At 34.5% G+C, this 19,184-nt stretch overlaps 1 protein-coding gene across 7 annotated transcripts in view; it reads left to right on the top strand.

Annotated features, from left to right (window-relative positions):
• Positions 1–19,184, top strand: part of STXBP4 (syntaxin binding protein 4) — a 165,163-nt gene that overhangs the window by 56,716 nt on the left and 89,263 nt on the right. For 6 of the 7 annotated variants that reach the window (XR_002071657.2, XM_019415708.2, XM_019415710.2 and 3 more), the window contains 2 exons: positions 3,779–3,868; positions 8,040–8,105. Coding sequence is in view for 6 of the 7 variants with exons in the window: in XM_019415708.2 (XP_019271253.2) it covers positions 3,779–3,868; positions 8,040–8,105 (156 nt within the window). In the remaining variant the exon portion in view is untranslated. Of the gene's footprint in view, positions 1–3,778; positions 3,869–7,126; positions 7,157–8,039; positions 8,106–19,184 lie in introns of those variants that run through there. The other variant, XM_053893090.1, reaches the window with a different exon arrangement.

Below are 19,184 nucleotides of genomic sequence, written 5' to 3' on the forward strand. Positions count from 1 at the left end.
AGAATAGTGACACAATCAAAATTGATAGTTTAGAAATAATAATCTTGTAGTAGTGTTGGTTATCTTGGAAGGTAATGAAACTGGTCATAGGTAGCCTAGATAGGGCACAAAGGAAAGAGTCCAAATATAGAATATTAAGAACTAAACAATGAAGGTGAGGAAAATGGGAAGAATGGAGAGACAGATATATGATAATTTACCAACAACAAGTGTATCATCATTAAGACTTGCATTTGAGTGTAAGAAATAAGGAAGAATGAAATAAAGCTAACTGCAGAGTTTTGATTAGGATGATGAATAATAGTAGGGTGGTGCTATTGACAGAAATAGGGAAATGAGAACAGTGGAGAAGATGATAGTTGGGTTTTAGAGAGTAAGTTCAATATGCTGACAGGTGTAAGTGACCAAAAGGCCACTGGAAATAAGGAACTAGACACAGAGAGGGATTTGGAGGATGATAGTGGAAGTGTTCACTCAGGGAGAGCGAGAAAGGGAGAAAGGGACAAACTTTGCGGAACCTCCTCCACTCCCACTTAAGGAGTAGAATGAAATTATTAGAAGCAGCCTAAATATTCTGAAGGGCAGGTGAGATAGTGGGAAATCAAAAACATAGGGAAGAGAAAGTGTCAAGGACAAATGGCTTAAGCAATGTTACATGAAAGAAAGGAGGTTAAGAAAGTTGATGGGGGAGTGCATTTATTTTGTCAAATACTAGGTTTATTGGTGACATGGAACATAAATTATTTTCAAAATGTACGGATGGGAAGAAATATATGTAAACCAGATTATTAGAAGTAAAGGAGTGGGGCGCCTGGGTGGCTCAGTCAGTTAAGTGTCCCACTGCAGCTCAGGTCATGATCTCAAGGTTTATGAGTTCAAACCCAGCATCATGCTCTCTGCTGTCAGTGTAGATAGAGCCCACTTCAAATCCTCTGTGTCCCGTTGTCTCTGCCCCTCCTTTGCTTTCACTCGCTCTCAAAAATAAAAATAAAACATTAAAAAAAAGAAGTAAAGGAGTAAGAGAAAGGAAGGAGGAAATAGGGAAATATACAGAAATTTAAGGAAAGGAGGTAATTGACTTGGTTTCTAGTGGAAGGCTTTATCAATAAAATTGACCTGAAGCAGACATTGTTCTGTTGAAGATGAATTGAGTGTTGGAATGAATTGAGTGTTGGAATGGAATAGTGGCTATCCAGAATAGAGTGGAAATGATTTATGGTGTTATCTACCAGGTGTTTCAGAGGTGGGACAGCCTGAGGATCCCAAATGATACTGTGAGAGCCAGACAGGAAAGGAATGGAGGAAGGGAAGGATAAAGCCCAAGAATTGGAAGCAGGTTAGAAAGCAGTTCTCTGTCTTGGGGCGCCTGGGGGGCTCAGTTGGTTAAGCGTCCGACTTCCACTCAGGTCATGATCTCGTAGTTCGTGAGTTCGAGCCTCACATCCGGCTCTGTGCTGACAACTGAGATCCTGGAGCCTGCTTCAAACTCTGTGTCTCCCTCTCTCTCTGCCTCTTCCCCACTCATTCTCTCTCTTTCTCAAAAATAAGTGAACATTAAAAAAAAAAAAAAGGAAAGAAAACAGTTATCTGTCTGAAATCATTTGAAGTTAAATAGAAACAATTCATTTCATCTGTTGCTTGCTCAGTTGAAGATACTCAAACTCTTAACACATGACTGAGCACGAAGAGGTTTTTCAAAGAATTCACAGGTAGCATCTATGGCCAATTCTCTGGCTGTAGGTTTTCACTGCTTAGCCTAAAATAGCAATAGGATTATAGCGCGTTTGTTTGTTTTTTTGTTTTTGAGTCATGGTTTGTTCTATGACTATTCGGGCTAGCATTTTACCTCCTAAAATGGTACCATGGGCTCTTTTATTCATGATTTGCCTCCATGTTTTAAGCTCACAAGTTTATAATCGTATCCCTAAAACGCCAACCTATAATTTCTCTTAATAAATTGATATAGTTGTGTTATCTAGATTCTTATTTAAGCTTTTGAATTCTGTGTATTTCATGTCTTAGATAACATGCAAGACATAATAGGCTTATCTGAATGTTGAGTAGCAGTGTTTCCCAGAACACTTTGTGCTTTTGCAGGCATTAGTCCACTGAGATGTCCCAAAATAAATAAAGGTGTGGTGGTTGGGGATATGGTCAAATAACTTGAGGAAATGCAACAAGTTATTAAATTTTATTTCCTTTGGGGATATTCAAAATGCTCATTAGAGTATTAAGGATGTTGGAAGCTCTGCGGGAAAGTTCATTTTTTCTAAATCCTACATTTCTCCAATTTACCTGGCCACAGGGACCACTACCACCATCACCACCACTCAGTTTTGCTTTTGTACAAAACTAGTTAATATCCTTTGGAATGAGTTTTGAGAAATATTGTTACATTTGAATATGTATCAAAAACTATTCTAAATAGTATAAGAATGAATTCTTTGAGTGTGTGTTGAGTACTCACAAAAGAGTAGAATAACAGAGACAGATGAAGGATATGAGATGATGAAAACAAATGGCCATACATACCTAAAGGTAATTGTCAGGACAAAATGTTTAGGAAATGCTTAGGATGTTTGTTTAGGAAAATGTTTCTCCCTAAAATTGAGGGATGACTCCTACTTCAGTTATTCTAGCATTTAAAATTAAACCTGAATTTCTTATATCCATTCCACCATGATTTCTGTTAGGCAGTTAGTAAAAATCACAAACTAATGACTAAAGTCAGATCTCTGTGAGAATCATGAGGTGGCCATTATTAGCTGTGAAAGTTTAAGCAAGCTGCTTACCTTTCGGGCCCGTTTCCTCCTCAGTTAAATGGAGACAAGGTTATAGGAAGGATATAACTTTGAATATATATATAGTCCTTAGCAATGTATCTGCACACAGTAAGTTCATAATAAATGATGACATTATTAATTATTTTTATGATCTTTTGTATTTACCTCTCCTCTCTGAAAGGCCCTACCTTAAGCCCATTCTTATAAGAGCAATCATTTTTTCCACATAGTCCTTTAAATTATATTTTCTATACTTTTTTTATTCTGTTATAATGTATACATACAAGATGGCTGTAATTAGACTTGGATTTTTATCTCTGATTAGATTGTCATTGTTTTTTACCTTGTAATTGACTGTCAAAGAGATCATGCTAGCAGTAAGAGAAGAGAAATTGTCATCTCTGGTATTTTGTTGTTGTTGTTATTCACTTGTGCATGAATTATTAATATTACTTTCAATCCACAATTTCTGTGCAGGGATCTTTTTAAGCTGCTTGGCTGTTAATATTGCATTTTATTTAGTTAAAACAAGACATATAATCGATTAATGAACTTTACTGGGTTTACATAAACCATCTTGGTTGATAATGTCCAGCCTTTTGTTAGCCTTACATACCATGTACTTGGCGTGGATGTCTTTGGGGAAGAGTTTATGTCAATAACTCAATGTCTTTTTGACATTATAAACATAGTCTTAGAATTTGGACTTTTAAGGGAAATTATATTGTTGAAACAATCATAAAGATGACAACAGGATATGTATATGTTATAATCATCTAGATTCTGTTATAAATAACAGTAATGTGAAGTTAAGCTTAAATCAAGTTTCCCCAGGTTGCTTTAATATTCTCTTTCATCTAATCAAATGACTCCAAAGAAACCAAATTTTGTTATTAAAATGCAAAAGCTTAACACTCGTCAAAAAGGATTTTCATGCTAGTTCTCATAATTAGCATTTAATGCATAATTTTTTTCTTGTATTTTAATGTTGACAGCTTCTTCCCTGTGATTCCTTAGAGGCAGATGAAATGGAAAGGCTTAAGCGTGAAAGAAATGATGCCTTGGAGGAAGTGAATACACTCAAGGTAATCTCCAATTTCGCCTCCTTACATTTTGCTTAGGAAAAAAGAAAAGGAAGAAAATTATTATATTTATTATAAGTAAATTATCAAATGTATGATATTAATGCTTGTAATATTATAAATAAAATTAATGTTGCAAAAACTGTTAATATCACAAAATAGATCATTTATTTAGTCAATAGGCCTTTAAAGAGTCAACTTTTTGGTTTCACATACTTATTTATATTTCACCATGTCCATATAAGATTCAGGGTAGACTGGTTTTTGCTCATACCTTCTGATCTGGCTACTTCTGCCCCTTTTTGTTCTCATATTGGTGCAAGGATGAGAAGCCAAAAAAGATTAGATGAGTCAACAAAGCAAGCCATGACAATTTTGGATCCCTTAGATGTTGATTGGAAATACTTTTTTCCCATGGAAAATACATGCTTCAGAGACCTCTTGTTTTGGTAACATAATTTGGAATTAAAGCAATATGATTAAGAGAAGAATAGACACACAGTGTGCCCAAATATACTTTGTGCCCAAATATACTTTAAGATTTTGATTCATTTTACATATTTTCATTTTGTTTTTAGTAGAATATTAAATTATATCCTAATTTTTACAGAAATACATTAGATTTTCCAAGTCTTTTAAGAAAAACACTGTAACTACTTGATTCATGATTAATTCACCATAGGAATATGTTTTTTTCAATTATTTTACTTTATTTTCTGAAATAAGTAAAAATCTATGTTTATTTAATTTTTATTAAACTGAAATCTTTACACCTCACCTAAAAAAAGGAAGAAATTTCTTTCCTACCTTAGTATTTAAACTCCAACTTCTAGAGGAAGCCATTGTTAAACGTACCTTGTTTGTCCTTTTAGAGACATTTTCTTTTTTTTTTTTTAATTTTTTTTAATGTTTATTTTTGAGAGAGAGACAGAAACAGAGACAGAGCGAGCATGAGCAGGGTAGGGGCAGAGAGAGAGGGAGACACCGAATCTGAAGCAGTCTCCAGGCTCTGCGCTGTCAGCACAGAGCCCGACGCGGGGCTCGAACTCACAAACCGTGAGATCATGACCTGAGCTGAAGTCAGGTGCTTAACCAACTAAGCTACACAGGCATCCCGAGAGCCTTTTTCTATACAGCCAATTATATTTCTAAAAATAAATGTATATGTGTGTTTTAACTTTAACATTAATTTCTTCACACACTGCACACTTTTTTACAGCTTGCTTTCTTTTTTTCCCCTCTCTTTGTTAGCCTTATATCTTCTTTTTTTTAAGTCGATTTATTTAATTTGAGAGAGAGCATGAGCAGGAGAGGGGCAGAGAGAGAGAGGGAGAGAGAGAGAATCCCAAGCAGGCTCCATGCTGTCAGCACAGAGCCCAACACAGGGCTCCAACCCACAAATTGTGGAATCAAGTAGCTGAAATCAAGAATCAAATGCTTAACTGACTGAGCCACCCCGGCACCCCTGTTAGCCTTATATTTTAGGCTACTTTTCAAGTTAATATATGCATATCTGCCAAATTCTCCCCAATGGCTCTTCTGCCATCAAATGGTTCTGTCCTAAGTTTTCTAGCCAGTTCCTTATAGATGAATATTTAAGCTGTTTCCAGTTTTCCACTATTAAAAAGAATTCCTTCAGGGGTGCCTGGGTGGCTCAGTTGGTTTAGTGTCCAACTTCCACTCAGGTCATGATCTCGCCATTCAGAGTTTGAGCCCCGTGTCAGGCTCTGTGCTGACAGCTCAGAGCCTGGAGTCTGTTTCGGATTCTGTGTCTGCTCGCTCTCTCTCTCTCTCTCTCTCTCTCTCTCTCTCTCTCTTTCTCTCTTTCTCTCTCTCTCTTTCTCTCTCTCTGTCTCTGCCTCTCCCCCACTCACACTCTGTCTCTTTATCTCTCAAAAATAAATAAACTTGGGGCGCCTGGGTGACTCAGTCGGTTGAGCGTCCGACTTCAGCTCAGGTCATGATCTCACCGTCCATGAGTTTGAGCCCCACGTCAGCTCTGTCCTGACAGCTCAGAGCCTGGAGCCTGCTTCAGATTCTGTGTCTCCCTCTCTCTGCCCCTCCCCTGCTCATTCTCTCTCTCTCTCTTTCTCAAAAATAAATAAAAACATTAAAAAAAAATAAAAATAAATAAACTTAAAAAAAATTAAAAATAATTCCTTCATAAATAGCTTTGTAGTTGTATCTTTGAGTAATTTCTACAATTTTAAAAATACAAATTGAATATTTCTGAAAGTCAGATTGCTTTATCAAAGGATATGTCACATAAAATTTTATGCATGCTACCAAATTACCCTTCAAAAGATTTTACCAATTCATGTTCCTTCCAAGTGTGTATGAACATTCCATTACTAAAGGAATATTTATAGACTTTTTTACAACTTTGAAACCACTTCTACATTTGTTGGTATAACAGTTAAGAGTCACAAAATGAAAAAATACAAATTTAGCTTTAAGAATAAATTGACAATATTTCCTCATATTCTCTTTGAAAACATCTCCAACAATGGTTATCTTGGTAAAATAGCATCTTACATAATTTATCTCTCTGTAAGCCATTTAATCGTATGGTTCATTAGAATTTTGAGAGGCTCTCAAGTCTTTTTTCATTTTCTTAATATTTATCATTGTTTAGTGATATATTTCAGTTTTTATTTGAATATCAGTATTAATTATTAGAATTTTAATTTAAAAGTGTATTTAGATAATGTTTAAGCAGGGCTTCCCTAAATAGCTATTCAATAAATCAGGATTCACGTTCAATGTCTGTAAAACGTAACTGAACATACCCTAATGTGATAGGACCTAAAATCTCAGATAAAGCATATTCTGTATTTTATAATTTACTTTACCTGGAAACCTAGTGGCTGAGAACCACTTGTTTGGCCATATAGAGTGTACAAAGCAATAAATACTTCATTGAGGTAACATTTGTACCTTCAGTATTTTTACTTGTGTTATACACACACACACACAAATGACAGAGGTTGTTAAATGCAGTTCACAGAATGTGTAGGTGCTCTCTAGTCACTTGCTGTTATCCTGTGACATCTCTATCCTTCATCTCTGACTTGAGGTACAATACAAATAAAAACGAAACCAAGATAAGTTGATGCCAGTGGCTACTTTTTTCTTTATTTTACAAGAATGATTTTTAAAAGTGATGTGTTCTTTATTTAACTTGAAGCCATCTCCCTACAAAGTTTAGATTGCTACTGGTTTGCAAAGCTGAATGAAAATAGATGTATTTTCCATTTACAGATGCAAAAAAAGTAGGACACAGAGTGAAGGTGAGTTGCTAGAGCATCAAAGCATGAGAGCCAGCAGTTTCCTGGCTCCCGGCCTGTGGCAGATTCATTAGATTGCTATATGATATTCATCTTCATACACCCTCATTTCATCTGTTAGATAAGAATGAGCTGAAATATACCAGGAAGCAGAATGCTTCTTATAAACATTGCAATGTTGCCATGAATATTTACCACTCAACTTAATCTTCAAGCAGTTCCTCTGCCCAAGTTTATAGTAAAATGGTCCTTAAATTACTCTGAGTATTTTTGATTTGATCAATAAAATGTGGATTTATTTATGATATATTTTTAAAACACTGAATGTTTTAGAGTATGTGCTTAAGTGAATGTTAAAAGATGATAGTATTTAATTTGCATGCATATTCTACATTAGTAACTATTATTTTGTAGTTTGGTTATGGTAGCCATATCTTCATTTTTGTGGATAATCTTCCAAGTACAAGCTAAATCAGGAAAAGAATAGTCAATCCAATTTCTTATGTCCTCTTTCATGTGGTAAGAGACCTTTACCTCTAAGATGTAACAGTAATGCTCTTCAGTTTGGAAGCACCTGGGTAATGATCGCTCTTTTCCAAATTTTGTTAGTATTTACACATTTTCATCCTGATGGATTTATTTTGGAGCTCAGAAGTGAAGAGTGTACAAAATGGCTATTTACAGTTAACAGGAAATGCATTTATATCACAGTTGTACTGTAAATAACTAATTTTGAATGGTATGTGTAAAGCTAGAAAACTGAGAACTACTTTCAGATTATAGCGATTGGATGTTTGGACAATTTATAAATGTTGAAATAAAGTCCTGAGAATGATACTCATTGGTACTTCATAACATGTTATTAATTCAGTGGTTTTTAAATATAGGAAAAACTATTTGAATCAGAAAGGCAAAAGAAACAGTTGACAGAAGAACTCCAGAATGTGAAACAAGTAAGTGCATATATTACATATGTGTGTTTTATGTGTAAGTGCATAAACATATGAGGTATATAGCAATGATGCTGTGTAATATCCTAGAGCTTACAGATGTGAGTAACATAGTATAAAATAGCATAAATCTTAATGGCAATCACTTTCAGAGGCTGTTTCTGTGCTGAAGTCCTGCTACTGTTGCTCAAAGAAATTGCTTTCAAAACCAGATAACCATGGACTGAAATGGCTAATCTCATTGCTATTCTATTGTTTTACCCTTTTATTTTCCCTTTTTCTTTTCTTCTGTTTCTCATACTTCATTGTATTAAAGAAAAAACAAAAGAAGAAAAGAAACCTCCAAGGCAGAGGATTTTTTACTTTCATTTTTTTTTAATGTATATTTATTTATTTTGAAAGAGAGAGAGAGTGCGTACACATGCAAGCAAGAAAGGGGCAGTGAAAAAGAGAGAGAATATCAACTGGATGCACTGTTAGCCCAGAGCCCAAAATGGGGCTCAGTCTCATGAACCAGGAGATCATGACCTAAGCCAGTATCAAGAGTCAGATGCTTAACCAACTGAGCCACCCAGGTGCCCCTACTTTTATTTTTTAGTACTAAAAAGTAAAAATTTATTTTTACTCTGCATTGTTCTTCACAAAATTTTAGGCAGCTTACAACAGAACAGATACAGTGGCATTATCATGAAATAGACATACAAATAAATATTGTTAAGAGTAGAAAGATAAAAGAACGTTTCTAGAGATCACTGACAATCAATTGATTTTGAATTTCCCTGACTTCATCCCCCCAGAAAACATAAAATCGACAAAGAAAGCTAATAAAATCACATAGAACCCATACCTTCAATATGACTGTGACATAAAACATCACATCTTTGAAAATATATATAAATAGAATAAAAAAATTTCAAACTCCTGCAGCTTGCCTGCGGCTGAAACCTAGAATACAAAGAACAGGGGTGGTAAGCCTTCAATGACTCTGGAAAAGAACTAGGAAAAACAGAACAATTAGACAAAGTTCAAATAAAATCACCTCCAGAAAGAAAATGCAATAATGAATGCCAGACTCTAAGCACAGAATAGTAGTTGGTGGTTCCCAGGACTTGAGGAAGTGTGTAACCAGAAGTGGCAACATTGGAAAATCATTGCCTCTGGGGAATAACCAAGTGAACAGAAACAAAAAGATGGTATCCCTTGGAGACTAGGCAATAAGGAAATAAGAGGAGAAAATTAAAGATTATGCAGAAATGAAAGAGAAACAATACATACCAGTCCTTTCCATCTACCTCCATCATGACAATCATGATCCATAAAGAACTGCACAGGAGAGTGTGCTGTTGAACTAAGAACTCTTTCTGTGAAAGAAAAAGGAATAGGAAAAAAAAAAAAAAATTAAATCTGTCCCCATTATTACAAAACTACTGTAAAAAATCAGACAATATGAATTAAAGTTTTCCTTCTGATAAAAACTCTCCAAAACAATTTGGCCACAAAGCTGAAGAAAACTAATATGACACTCCAAACTCAAATATCCTTAAACAAAGCATTTGCCACTACAAAAAAACACTTTAAATCAGAAATTTTTTAAAAAACTAAGAATAGAAATTGATTTTAAAAAAAGGCAGGAAGAAGTAAAAGGAGAGTTGGTAAAACTTAGGAAAGAAATAGGAAAAGACAAAAGCATATCAGAAATGAAAACTAAGTTTATAAATACAGATAGATAAAAAAGCATTGGAAAAAAAATGCCATAACCGGGACAACGATAGTGAAAGGAAGTAAAAGAGTTTCTTGAAGAAATAAAACAACTGAACAACACTAATATTTAGAACTATAATCCAAGAAAACTTCCCAGAATAAAAGAAGACCTGAATCTCTCATTGGGTACTAGGGAAATCTGACCTCGAAAGATCAACTCTATGACATATCCAGTAAACGTATTAGGCTTTAAAGATAGGAAAATGCACCATGCCTCCAAGTGAAAAGATCAAATAACTTACAAAGACAATAGAATTTGACCAGCATCAGCCTTCTCAGCACAACAAAGTAAGGCCAAGTAGAGCACCATTTTCAAGAAACTAAAGGAAAGAAAATGTAAACCAAAATGTATACAGCCAAGCTGACTTTCAGATACCAAGGCCCTGGAAAAATAGTTTGGAATGTGCCAGTATTCAGAGAATGCTGCACATACGTAGTATTCCTGAGGAATCTAGGAGAGGATGAGTTTCATCCAGCCAAAAAATTACTGGAATAACTTTGTCCAGAGTTTCCCAAAGAATGAGCATTTCACAGATATTCTATTGCTGAGACAAAAATGAGACTGAGGTCACATGTCTGACAAAAAAAATCAGAAGATGCAATTTATTTAAAAAATGAGAGGATAAAGCAAGGGGAAAAAAGGAAAATAGAATGCAACCACTCTGTTGTGTAAGTAAGGCTGATGTCAGATAGTAAAACATTAGGTAAAAATAGAGGAGATTTCAGGCACTATAAAAAGTAATAAACAAAGGTAACCTATGGAATGAAAATACACACCTTACAAAATACCAAAAGTAATTTAAAGGAAAAAAAAAAAAGCGAAAGAAACACACAAAATAAACACAGTAAATATAATATATGCACACAATAATTTCAACAAAATATGACTGAGTTGAGACCATCATAGTTATTTCAATTAACATGAATGGGATCATGTTAATGATGTTTTAAAAGCTCTTTTAAAAGATTTTCTTAGGAATATATAGTTTGCCAAAACTGACCTCAGTAGAGATAGAAAGCTTAACAGATCAATTTACATAAAAGAAGCAGAGTTATCAAGAAACTACCCTCTAGAAAAGGACCAGGCCAGATGTTTTACAGGGGAACTTAACCAAACCTTTGGCAATCCCAAAACTACATAAGTGGCTTCAGAGGATAAAAAAAAATGAAAGAAAATTTCCAAGTTCTTCTTTTGAAACTAGTATAACATCAGTGCCTAAACCTGATAGAAACAGCACACAAAAAAAGAAAATGCATTTAGACTAGAAAAACAACTAGGGGTATGTGAATTAGAAAAGAAATAAGTAAAACCATTTGCTTACAGATGATATAATAGTTATCCAGAATACCATTGACAATCAATGATAAAATTCATTCAATGAAAAATTCACAAGCTAGCAAGATATAAAATCAAAATGCAATACTCAATTGTATTCATGTACACAAGTAATAACCAGATAGAAGTTGTAACAGTTGAGAAGCGAAAAATGATGTAGAAAAATTGGCAAAGACATGAACAGATAGTTCGCCCAAAAAACATTATGAAAATGTCCCTTAATTATAGGAAAAGATAAGCTTTCTCATAATAAGAGAAATACCAATTAAGTCTACACTCAGATAGGACTTCCAGCTTCTAGTAATGATAGAGTATAAAAACTGGCCAAAGACATCTTCCAACAGAAAACAGCTTTAAAACCTGACATCAAAAAATAAGTAACTACCAAAGGAATTGGAAGAGTGTACATAATCAGACAAACTTCTCCTCCTGGCTATAAGCCTGGAGCTAACATAATGTGACACTGGTAGAAATTGACCCACACTTAGAATCATTTGGTATTCGAAAAGTTTCACAGACAATTCACCTGGGGGAAAGATGCTCATTACAATACAGGGGATAGATTAAGGAAATACTTGTATGAGGAAAAAAAATGAATCTCCACCCCTACCCCATGTCATACTAAAAAACTAACTGAATTATTATAGATATAAACATAAGAACTAAAACAATTAAATCCTAGAAGGAACTTTTATAACCTTGGGTTAAACAAAGTTAACAAACTGTATACCTAAAATTAATAAATTTTACTATATTGAAATTTACTATAGAAGAATTCTGCCTCAACAAAGCTTTTTTTTTTTTTTTTTAGAAAAACTATGCCAATACCATTTCTCACCTATCAGATGAGCAAAAATTCAAAAGCTTGATGGTACTCTGTTGGTGAGGATGTTTTGAAACAGTCATTCTTATCTGGCATGCAGAATGGTGCCCCTATGAAGGAGGATTTGGCCGTTCTAACAAATCAATATATCATTTACCCTTTGACCTGACAATCTCATGTCTGGGAATTTACCCTGAAAATATGCCTCTAGTAGTATTAAAATATATATGCACAGTATTGCAGTCTTGTTTGTAATTAGAAAATATTGGAAACTTACCTTAATTCCTCTTGAGTAATATGGAGTGATTTCCAGGAGATATTACCAAGGAAAAAAAAGCAGAGTTCAAAAGAGCATATATGCAATGTTTAAACAAGAGCAGTTATATATCTGTTTATCTCTTATGAAAGACACCAAAGGAAGACGACACAGTGATGAAACTGGTTATCTATGGTGTGGGTGGACACAGGGTGGAAAAGATACAGGATGGAGAGACACCTCTCTGAGAATTACTTTTTATGTAATTTTTACTTTTGGGTGCATGTTAATATTCTACACGCTCAACACATGTACAAAGAAATCAATAAAGATAAGGAAGGGAAAATGAACCTAAAGCTACAAGCCAACTGAAATAAATGAATCTGTTTGTATTTCAAACAAATACCATCCTCATGCTAAAGGAAAACCAATTCAAGTAACTTGTGAACACAGTATTTGTGTTCAGACTTTGACAGGTTGGGACTGAGTTGGAAAAGAATTGCAGACAAATCCTGAACCTTTTTTTAGTATTTTGTTGTTGTTGTTGTTTAGTTTTATTGTTGTTTTAGTGGTGCAGGCAAAGCAAGTCTGAAACCATTTTAGATGTATTATGGATGTTAGCAAATGTGTTGATTGTCGTTGAGAGCCAGAATCTCAATGAAAACGCACAGACATACAAAATAGAGTAAAGTCACAAAAGAATCCTGTGAGATGGACTGGAATTGGAGGTATTGTGACTGTATCATTTCTAAAATAGCTGTATGTCAGGGTGCCTGGGTGGCTCAATCGGTTAAGCGTCCGACTTAGACTCAGGTCATGAACTTGAGGTCTGTGAGTTCGAACCCCACATCGGGCTATGTGCTGACAGCTTGGAGCCTGAAGCCTGCTTTAGATTCTGTATCTCCCTCTCTCTCTGCCCCTCCCCAGCTCATGCTCTGTCTCTCTGTCTCTCAAAAATAAATAGACATAAAAAAAAAATTTAATATCTATATGTATATGTGCACATACATATATGTATATTTTTATGCATTATATATATACATATATATGTGTGTGTGTGTGTGTGTGTATATATATATATATATATATATACTCATTCCCTGACTCTGTCAGTTGTAAGAACCAAGAAGCAGACACTCTAACAGCAGTGAACACATAGCATATGTAAATGCCCAGATATCATTAACTACTAAAGGAACCCAGTCTCCTTGGAGAAATGACTGATTTAAGCATTGGAGGGAGGGTAAATACAAGATGAACTTAGAACATCTCATTTTACCAGAAAATAAGGAAGTGCTCCAAATGACGGGGTCATGTCATAAGCAATAAGCTTGAAAAGGGCTCCTGCTGGCTAAATCTGGAAGAACTTGAGTACCAAAATAATTAAATACAGTAATGAGTTGCAGACCATTGAAAAAAGTAATCCTTAAGTCCATACCATTAGTAAATAGATTAGTTAATTAATGGGGAGAAAGGGGAGCTCTTGCTCATTATAGACTGTTGAGTGCTGACGTAACTGCAGAGGCTGCCAGATTTGGGAAATCAGCATTTTGCATCTGTTTTAGTATAGACTGAATCAGGCTGGAGTCATCAGATGCTAAATCTAGGGGGAAATCTTGATGAAGAGCAGAGTATTTACATATTTACATGATTTTAAAGTAGCTCTCTATAAACTGCTTATTAATTGCTAGAGGAAAATAATAATTATACAGTAGTGAAATAAGACAACACCTTGCCCGGTGCTAAAAATTGATAGCACCAGAGAAGAAGAACAGATGGAGAATGTGACTCCAAATGTGAAACCTTGAAAAGGACACATCACCTATGTAGTCCTCCAGCAGAGAACATGTAACCTGAGTCTAGCTATGAGAAAGCATTAGACAAACTCAAAATCAAGAATAGTTTTATTTTTTTTAAGTGTGTGTGTGAAAGAGAGAGAAGGAGCACAAGAGAAAGACAGAATGGCCGTATTCTTCAAAGATATCAATGTCATTAAAAAAAAGAAGAAAGAAAAGCAATAAAAGATCTCAGATGAAAAGAGCCTAAAGACAGGGAGAATAAATACAAGACCTGACCATAGTAGACTGGATCATGCACTGGAGTGGGGAAAATGTTCTAAAGGATGTTATTGGGTCAGTTGACAACCTTGGAGTACAAATGGTGGATTAGATAAAAGTATTGGATCAGTGTTAAATTTCCTAAATTTGACAACTAAACTATGGTTATATGAGAATATACTTATACTTAGGAAATACTGAAGTTTTTAGGGGTAAAGAGCCATGATGTATGTAACTTACCCTCAGAAGGTTAAGGAAAAAAAGTGATGTGTGTGTATATGTGTTTTATGCATATACATCTATACACATGTGTGTGCATGTATATGTGTGTTTCTATATGAGAGAGATTGAGAATTTGCAGGACTTCAGCAACAACCTGTACATACCAGTGGCTTACAAGCGTATTTCTCACTCATGAACATGTTAATGAAAGGATAAATCTGGTGAACTAGGTAAATCTGGGTGAAGGGTATGAGGATGTTTCCTGTACTACTCCTAATTTTTGCAACTCTGCTGTGAACTCAAAATTATTTCCAAATAATAAGTGTTTAAAAGTCCTCTATTTTTTTGGCCAATTTTAAGACTCTCATTAAATATTTTTGTGCTTTGGTTGGTATGCGTTTTTAGCTGTGTCTTAAATTCCTGCATCAGTTTATATGGCCAGGCTTTTTTATGTTTTAGTGTTTGCATCCTGAAAGTAGACATTTAGACATCTTCTTTGTTGATTTTTACATTTGGAACAAATGAGAAGGTGGGTTTTTTCCTACATTTAATTAAAATTGTCTTTTCTCCTAAATGGTTAGAGCTTAAAACTTTAGAATATAGAGCATACTTGACAAAATATTTACATTAAGGACTGATTAAGAAATGATTCTAAAGAAAAATTTAACAATTTTGCTTTTTTTCCCCTTGCAATACCTACTTCTTCCACTTGAGGCCCTCCTGTATTTATGTCTCTGAACAGATTAATTTCTGTTATTAGGGAAGGTTGGGTCTTCATGAATAAATAAGACAAATATGTCTCAGAACTTAACAAGATTCAATAGAAAAAGATGGGACATAGATGGAAAAATAAATAGGAAAAAAAATCTTATATGATGAATGGTGAATTAATGTAAGGAGTAATGAGGCAGATAATAGGCTTTGGAGTTAGACCATGTAGGTTTATTCTGATCCTGCCTCTTGCTTGCTCTTGACCTTGGGCAAGCTACTTCATCTCTCCAAGCCTCATTTCCATCACTTCTAAAATGAGTTTGATAATGGGATCCCTCACAAGACTGTTAGAAGTATTAAGCAACATATATAGCATATATAGTATAAATGTGTACAGCCCATAGTAAGCACTCAACATATATAAACTATCATTGTCATTATTATAAATACTAGAAAAAGAAATGCTAGGTGCTGAAAAATATGTGGGAATGATTTGTTTTAACCATTTGCTTTAGAGGAGGAAAACCTAATTCTGGCTGAGAAGATAATGAGACTTTTTATAGAGAGGGTGACGCATACATGAACTGGGCCAGACATAGAAAGGAAAGAACTTTCCAGACGGAGGGCACAGCATAGAAATCATGCTATGAAAGAAAAAGTCTTGAGGGTCAAAATAGGCCTTTTGCACACTAACTGTACAGTAACTGTTAGTATGTTTGTGTTTTCGTATCTAACACTGTGGTGATGATATCTGTCTTATAATTTGTTCATAGGAATTGAGACTTTCAGAGTAAAACTGTCATAATATAGTAGGTTCCTCAAAAATAGTAACTTAGGTTTGTATTCTTTTATCAGCAGCAGCAGCAGCATTATTAAAAGCCCAGGAATATAAGAGAGCTATGGACAGATGAAAAGTGTTAGGAAGTGGCGTTTGGGTGGCTATGTTGGGGCCAAAGCATATAGGCACTTGAATACCAACCTAAGATTTTAGACAACAGACCGCCTCTGAAGATACTTGACAGGGAGAAAAATTATCAACTTGCTTCACCTATAATCTGATCCCTTTCTTTCCTTCACACTCCGCATCCAATTTGTTAGCCCTACTTTTTTAAAGCTACAGAATTTCACCACTATTTACCACATCCATCACTAGTCTAAGCCACCATCATCTGTGGCTTGTGTTGTAATGACAGCTTCCTACCAGATCACCCTGCTCTTACCCTTGTTCCACCACCATACTGTCTAATCTGAACAGAGCAACCAGAAGTATTTTTTTAAAACTTAAGTTAGAACTCTCTAGGGATTTCCATCACAGAGTAAAAGCCAAAATCCTACCAGTAGTAGCCTACAAGTCAATGTGAGAGCCTATGATGACCTACCTGATCTGCTGTTCTCACACTCCTCTTACCTCAGTGACCTCACCTCTTATCACTCTTCCCTCCCCCCGTTCCCTGCACCCTCACTCCACTGACCTCCAACCCTTACTATGTGTGGAGAAGTTTTGTGGTATTATTAATTGCTTTCTTAGGTGTTATATGCTTGTCATGTTTTTGCCCTTTATATCTCCCAAATAGAGGGTAAGCTTCATAGGGGAGCTATCTCTGCTGTGTTCTCTGATTTATATTAGAATAATATCTGACACAGAGTAGGTACTCAGTAAATATTTGGTGAATAAAGGGATGAATGAAGAATATCTATACTTAAGAGTATTCAGTAACTCAAGATCAAATAAGAGGCTTTTGTAATAGTGTGGACCAGCACTGTCCAATGGAGGTATGAGAGCCCCCTATGTATTGTTAATTTTCTTTTTTAAAATTTTTTAAATATTTATTTATTTTTGTGTGTGTGTGTGAGAGAGAGAGAGAGAGAGAGAGAGTACAAACAGGGGAGGGGCCATTGAGAGAGACACACACACACACACACACACACACACACACACACACAGAATCTGAAACAGGCTCCAGGCTCCAAGCTGTCAGCACAGAGCCCAACACGGGGCTTGAATTCCCAAGCCGTGAGATCATGACCTGAGCTGAAGTCAAATGCTTAACCGACTGAGCCACCCAGGCGTCCCCGTGTTGTTCATTTTCTAGTGGCCACATTTTTAAAACAGTAAAAAGAAATAGGTAAAATTATTTTAAATATACTTTAGTCTGATATATCTAAAATAGGATTGAAGATGCAATAATATTAAAAATTCATTAATGAGATACTTTTACATTCTTTTTTCATACTGTATCTTTGAAGTCCAGTGTTTTTACACTTAGAGCATATCTTATTTTGTACACTAAATTTTCATTGAAAATGCTGTATCTGTGTTTAGATTTAACAAGATTTACTGTTGAAAAAATGGTTTCATATACACAAATTTTCCAGACATAACTTAAAAATTTTCTACTAACTGAATACCAAAATCTTTTTGTAATAATATTTGCATGCATATGGATAAAACAATTTCATGCTTTTCTAGAAGACTTTGCCTTTCAAGCAAATTATTTCAAAACTACGTCTTTTCAAATTAAGTATATCACTAATTCTTAATACCATTAACATCAAGTTCAAAGAAGTATATATTGAAAGCAATTCTAAATTTATCAGTATCAACTTAGCATACCTTAAATTTTTCTTAGTTTTTTGTAACTAGTTTATGTGACACTATGAATAATTAAAATCTGCATATTAATTTATGGTAGAAAATATGTAAAATCATTATTATTGATGGATATTATTAAAAGTTTTAATGTCAGTATAAATTCTTATACTTGTTTGGCTTCACAAATAAGCCTTCCCTTTTCTTGGTGCTTTAAATTTAGCTTATTCATGTGCAGTGTGATAATGATTTTTTTTGTCCTTGATTATTGAATATTAGGCAAGCATTCCTTCTGTTTTAAGAAAATTTTTAATTCAAGTTAAAAATATGGCAAATCTTTGTAAAACTCTTGCACAATTCAGCCAAAGAGTATTGGCAAAGAACACAGGATCATTAAACCCATTGTCTTCTAAAGTTAGTGAAGAGTCATAGAATTTGCACATATATACTAAACAATATTAACAACTGTATCCATGACGTTTTTCACACATTCAGTTTCAAAAACTGAGCACAGATATTTTCCACATGTAATGTACAGTGGAATGAAGCAATAAAGAAAACAGTCTCTTGTTGGAAAATGTCAGTAAGTTTGAATTTTTGATCCAACAAGGCTGCAGCATCATCTATTATGATAAGCAATTTTATTCAATATCCAGCTGAAACTCTTTCTTTGAAAGATGTAAAAGTTAAAAATATCTAGACCACAAGTTTGATTTTTTTTAGGCTGCAGATTGATAGCTTTTTGTCATAAATTTGGAAGTTCCCTAAGACAGTACATGCATGAAGTTTGAATTGGGCAGTGTCTCCTATGTCACATGGCTCACCTAAAGCTAAAGAAAGGTCTTCGTAGTTTTTCAGATTTTAAATCAATGGATCATTGATGTTGTTAAAAAGTTCTTGTATTCTGTAGGCATTTTTTTTGTGACTTAATTGATGATCTTTCATTTTTGGTAAAATATCTTTTCTAGTCTTTTATCATAACTGAAATTACCATCTTGATCTAAAAATGGTTTATTTACTCTTTTGTGCAACGATCCAAGCCGTTTTATAGCTGGCCAAAATTACTAATATTAAACATTTACTTCTGATTTCAGGTGACTGATATCATTGGTTCTTGTTTCACTATTAAGAGAAAACTTACCAGATTCACTAGATTCACTATGTAGGTACAAAAATGCCTCTTAATATTGTTCACTTTTTATACACTTAAAATTTTTCATCACAACAGACAGCTTTGTAGATTGCAACTGAATTTATCATGAAATTTGCCTCTTTTTATTGTCCTGATTATATTACTAGTTAATACATCTCTATTTTATATTGTAC

The sequence above is a fragment of the Panthera pardus genome, unplaced genomic scaffold (genome assembly GCF_024362965.1).
Source record: "Panthera pardus isolate Hobbes unplaced genomic scaffold, ASM2436296v1 HiC_scaffold_3, whole genome shotgun sequence".
Lineage (NCBI taxonomy): Eukaryota > Metazoa > Chordata > Mammalia > Carnivora > Felidae > Panthera > Panthera pardus.